General features: G+C 42.0%; 1 protein-coding gene across 1 annotated transcript; it reads left to right on the forward strand.

The window, feature by feature from the left end:
* Positions 1-51: 51 nt before the first annotated feature.
* Positions 52-4,156, forward strand: LOC100678378 (caprin homolog). Its single transcript, XM_031926634.2, has 7 exons — positions 52-330; positions 671-889; positions 954-1,301; positions 1,382-1,951; positions 2,022-2,228; positions 2,314-2,590; positions 2,662-4,156. The coding sequence occupies exons 1-7, from the start codon at positions 217-219 to the stop codon at positions 2,931-2,933; spliced, it is 2,007 nt and encodes a 668-aa protein (XP_031782494.1). The 5' UTR covers positions 52-216; the 3' UTR covers positions 2,934-4,156.
* Positions 4,157-5,670: the final 1,514 nt, after the last annotated feature.

The raw sequence follows: 5,670 nt of genomic DNA on the forward strand, positions 1-5,670 counted from the left end.
TACAATATAGAATATGCATGCTGGAAACGCTGCGGCAGGCATCATCAGCCCTACGCTACGCAGCACGGATGGAACAACCGTGTGCGTGTGTGTGTGTGTGTCGTACTGCGAAAAAAGGAGAGGGAAAGGGGACGCACGCGCTTTAGAGTCATCCATCGCCTCTGTCGAGCGAGAGCAGCAAGCTTGGGTCCAGTTCGCGTTTGTTGCCCGTGAAGGATGCCTTCTGCCAACCCTAAACTAGAGAAGCAGGCCTCTACGGAGGCCGTAGACCCGATCAAACAAGCGATCATCGTGATCGAGCACAAGATCCGGAATCTCGAGAAGCGCAAGGTAAGTGTAACGAGCCGACGCTCACCGGTACCTCGACGCGCAAGCGACAACACACAGGCAAAACACACCAGGGAGTCATCCCGCCGCCATGTTTCGCTTCAGCCATGTGCTCGCACCCGCGCGCTCGATCCACGGTCGACTCCCGGTGCAGCCAACGTTCTCTAGACACGCTCTGGGGAAGCCCCTCTCTGCACACGCTCGCGTTGTGTACGCGTTGCGCGACGTTGGTGGCTACGCCCTCGCGATGCTCCGAACTTTTGTCTCTGCGTGCGGGAGAGATATACAATGACGATGATGTTAGTACTATACTCAACGCGTACTGACGTCGTGTGTTTCGCAGGGCAAGCTCGAGTCCTACCGGGACATCGTGAAGAATGGCGGCGAGCTCAACGCTGACCAGAAGACGGCTGTGGCCAAGTACGACGAGGTCCAGCAGACGCTGGACATCACCCGGGAGCTCTACAAGCAGATCGTCGGTATCGCCAATGACGCCGCCAAGCAGCAGAAGAAGCTCGCCAGGAAGGAGGCCCTCGAGAGGATGCAACAGGACATCAGCAAGGTGAGTTCGACGTCGATCCGAGTCTCGTGGAATTTGTTCCGATTTTGACGAAATCGTTTCGTAGGTTCGAGAGGTGTTGCTGATACAGGACACCTTGATGAACATGGGCGCTCAGGGGGTACGCGACGACTTCATCAACGGTGTCAATGGAGCCATCAAGCTGGCCGAGGAGGACATGAAGTACTTGGACGATCTGTACAACGAAGTAATGTTAAAACACGAGAGGCAGGAGAGTGAACCATCGTTTCTTCAACAAGCACAGAAAGTTGCTGAGCATTACGTGCTGATTGTTGACGGAAAGCAGAGGGAGGTGGTAGGGACTACCTATTCCAAACTCAAGGACATCATCACCTCCATAACCCAGTGTGGATACTTCGATCAGGTCCAGGACGTTGAAGTAGCTGTCGAAGAGGTAGGATTTTACTAGCTTTACTAACTCTTGCTTGAGTTATTGATTAAAAATGTTAATTGATTGTTGACTTTTGATTGTAGGTAACGCAAGCGGTAGCCGAGACGCAAATCGGCAACGCGCATGTACCCGAGCAGGTCAACGAGGAGTACAATAATCAGACTCACATTCCACTGCAGCAACCCGAGACCCTCATGCCCATGCAAACTTTTCCGGTTCCGGTAGCCGCCATCCCGGTGGTGTCGGGAGCTGCACCAGTTCCGACTCCCATGCCCGTTATTGCCCAGCCAATTCCGGCAATTCCGCAACCTCCCGTCGACCCGTCGTATTACACGAACGCCGCGACTTTTGTACCAGCCCAACAAGTTCAACAGCAGCCGCTTCAGCAACCACCGCAGGCTCCAGCTGCGGCTCCAGCTCCGAGGATCAACGACGTCATTGGACCAGCAACCAACTTCTTTTTCCTGCAAGACTCCGAGCTTGATGCTCCGGAGGTTAACGCTCCTGTCGCGTCTCAGGCACCACCAACTGTCGTATCACACATTCCTACTGCGGCGACTGTTGTTGCTACCGCAGTTACTCTTAATGCCCCCATCCCTACTCAAACATTTACCAACCAGTCTTTCGCTGGTCCACCCGTTGTACCACCTCAGGTGATTATCATTCAGTCTTGAGAACCTTTCGATAATAGTTCAATGTCTCATTGTTTGTAATTATTCTAAGGTAATGTATCAACACCAACCACCTCAGGAGATGTCACATATGCCTGCTTTTGGAAACGCCAATCCTCAAATTCCAATGCCTACGTCGCATCAAACTGGCATACCATTCAATCAACAATCTCCTGGTAACTTCCAGCAGCAACAAACTCAGACTTTTGAACAGATTCCACAACAAGAAAACTTGACGTCACAAAAGGAAGACACTCACGTGAGTATTCTGATTGAAACTTGATAGAAAGAACGTTCGAATGTTTGTGGCTAACTTACGTGATTTTTTTTACCTCTCATTACAGGATAACGCGGACAAAAGCGGAAACGAAACAGGAGTTGGCGAGGGTGACGTTGGCCAGAATAATGGCTCTTTGGATTGGGTACAAACTACGGACAACGTATCCGGAGACTGGAACTCGGAAACGCAACAGTCCAATCAAGATTCGCAACAGGGACAGAATTCTCAACAAGTCTGGGCCGATGGACAACGAGGAGGTTTCCGGGGGCGCGGTGGAAGGCGCGGCAATGTAAACGGCTATAACAATCGCGCACGAGGAAACTATCAACAGAACGGCAGAGGTAAATTTAAATTTGTCTCGAATAATCTTCATAGTTTACAAATCGAATTGACCGTTTTTTTTCTTACAAAGGAGGCGGCTCCTACTATCGCAATAACGATGGAGGAAACTATCAAAACGGGTATCAACGCAATTGGAGTAACAACAGCGAGGGTAACAGCGGCTACAGCGGCGGATTTAAGAGGTCGGCCAGCAATCAGTCAAGAGGCGGTGGTCCTCGCGGAGAAAGATCCGGCATGGATAGAGGTGGACGTAGTGGCGGCGGTGGCAACTTCCGCGGAACTCAGCGAGGCGCTAATCGTACTAATTATGCACCTCGAGGTAAAGCTCAAACGCAGAATTAAAAACGCCATTAAGAGCTACATGCTATATTGACAGCGAACTACATTTAAAAAATTCAATTCCATTTTTTTAATGATTCAAGTCGTCAAACTTGTTGACAAGAAGCACCGCGGTGATATCTAGATACTCGAACGAAAGTGAAATTTACTTTCAAATGCAAATAGTATTGAATTCTAAAGTAAAATCGATTAATAAATTGCATGAGCCATTGATGCTTGGAAATCAAGTCGAAACCAAGTTCATTGTCCAATTCTTTTTATTTGTTTTATACTTTAGTGCTGTGACTATGTTACAATGATACTTGATTTTATCCAATTCACGTGTACAAAATGTTAGAGAATTTATCAAGCGATTTTATTTTGAATTCTAAATGTTAAATGAAAGTATTATTAAATGAAACCAATTAAGTATGAAACGAAGATATTTTAAAAGATTAACTTATTTCTCTTTCGTAAATTGAGACTTGGAACATTTTACAAATGGGCTGTTGAATAAGTGATAAAAAAATATAGCTAAACTTGAATTTGGTGTCCCACAATAAATTGGGCAAAACTATTGCTTTAATTTCTAACGTAAAGCGAAACAAACAAAATAGGTGGAAAAATATGAGCGATCAGCCAAATTCAAATACACGTCAATCCACCATGCAAGTATTAATTGTGTTGTGACAGAAGGCAGTTTTCACTGGGCAACAACAGCTGATCCAAAATTAGAAAAAAATAAATATAAATTTATTTAAAAAATATCCCCCTATCCAAAAAAAATATGTGCATTTTAAACAGATACATGTAATCATGTATTCAATATCAGATTGAGTTGGGAAGGCAAAGACGATTGTATATGATGCCAGAAAGTGACTGATTTGTAAGTAGGATACACGCGCTCATAATTTTTAGAATAGGTTAGGAATGAATTGTTGATGTATCATATTTGTATGTGAGTCGCGCTTTGGCTTCATTTCGGGAAATTGGCTTTATCTTGCCAGCCCGATAAAAAGAAACAATGAATAAACTTAGACAACACCCGTATGACTCTTCGTGTTGCGACGCAGTGTTCTAGTGATTTTTTGTAAATGCCAGAAAAAAGAGGATCCAAGAGCAATGCTTTTCTCACACCTTTATCTTGATACGTAATTTTTAATTCTGTCAGCTCGAGAATAGAACGAAAAGAAAACCGTAATCTGTAATAAACTTATCAGATTGAAAAATAAACGTTTTGGGATTAATTCAGACTTGTAAATCTTCATCGAATTGAATCCCTCACTCTCATTTGCTCCCTTTCTGCTTTTTTCTGTGACATTGATGAACTTAGCAGGAATCCGATTGCGATCACACTATACGTGATTCGCCAAGTATTGATCGACAGACGATCGATTTTCACTTTTTTCGAACGTCGACTGTTAAAAGGCAACTTTTTACTTTAATTTTTTTCGATAGCAAGAGATTCAAGATTATATTTTAAAAAGTTGAAAAAAATCTAGTTACAACTCAGAGCTTTAAATCTACAAATGGAGTTGAATATACATACAGTTGTAAATTATACGATAGCGGGTGCATTAAATGAGTGATGTTGATCATTTGCTGTCAAACGAATTTAAAAAAAAAGATATCGTATTCGATTTAGTTTGTATATTTCTGTTGAGCCACGTTTTTCCCTATCATTAGTTTACTTTTTTACGATATGCGTTCTGGCTGCAATTTATATGTATCTTCCAAATAAAGATTTCATTCAACTACTTTTGAAAAGTATTTTGCTTGAATTGTGAGTTAATATTCGATGTTGCATCGTATGAAACTTAATTATTCAACAAGGTATGAAAAAATAACGAAAAGATAATTTGAGATTTTTATAGACAACACAATATTTATAATATTCGATTGTGCCCAAGTTGTTTTGAATAAATGTCTTGATTCATTTTCATTTGCGTGCACATCATTATTTTTATAGAGCTTGAGAAATGCAAGTGGATATGTTTACCATGAATTTCATATCAACGATTTTTCGAAATAAAATGAGCTTTAATTTTTTGTACTTATCTTATGTCTCTCACTTCATAATCTCAACCTTTATGTAGTTGCTAGAAATTAATTTTCTTAGCTTTTTTGAATATTTAATGCTTCGTAGAATATCAGTGCTCATTTCATTCTTAGAATTATTTCGATTAAAACAATAATAAAATATTACATTACAAATCTGCTTAGTCTACAAAAGGTAGGTCATATTTTTAATTCGCTCTAGCATGTTTTTATACATTTATTTATAAAACGACGTAAACTTATGCTTAAAGTACTGCAAACAATTGTAGAGCATTGAATTAATAACACGTTATTTCATTAGCGTCTATTTTCAGACAATATGCTTCCCCCCCCCCCTTTACTGTCTTTTAATAGGAGACAAGATAGATGTCTTCTGTGACGACGAGGATTGGTCGAACGTCAAGGATCTGTAAAGGCGCAACTCTATTCAGCGCAGTTTTCACAAAAAAAAAAATAATAATCCACCCACATCGATAAACCAACATCCCCTTATCAGAATTTCCAATGAAAAACAGAACAATCCTTGTTTAAAATACCCATCTCCCCTCACGTGTCTTGTAAGATAACCCACGCGTCTACACGCCATCGCCGCTCCTTCACCTACCTGGTGGCGACCTCTTTAACGATCATGTTTAAAATGATCACTATAATTGAAGTATGGTCAAATGTACGATGCTTTTACAAAGAAATCATAACACTCATA

Source organism: Nasonia vitripennis, chromosome 3 (genome assembly GCF_009193385.2).
Source record: "Nasonia vitripennis strain AsymCx chromosome 3, Nvit_psr_1.1, whole genome shotgun sequence".
Taxonomy (NCBI): domain Eukaryota; kingdom Metazoa; phylum Arthropoda; class Insecta; order Hymenoptera; family Pteromalidae; genus Nasonia; species Nasonia vitripennis.

Bases quoted from the DNA above. Each gene is read 5' to 3' on its own strand.
- LOC100678378 (XM_031926634.2), top strand. From the start codon at position 217: ATGCCTTCTGCCAACCCTAAACTAGAGAAGCAGGCCTCTACGGAGGCC. The intron at 331-670 runs GTAAGTGTAACG...TGTGTTTCGCAG, and splicing joins GGAATCTCGAGAAGCGCAAG to GGCAAGCTCGAGTCCTACCG. The intron at 1,952-2,021 runs GTGATTATCATT...AATTATTCTAAG, and splicing joins CACCCGTTGTACCACCTCAG to GTAATGTATCAACACCAACC.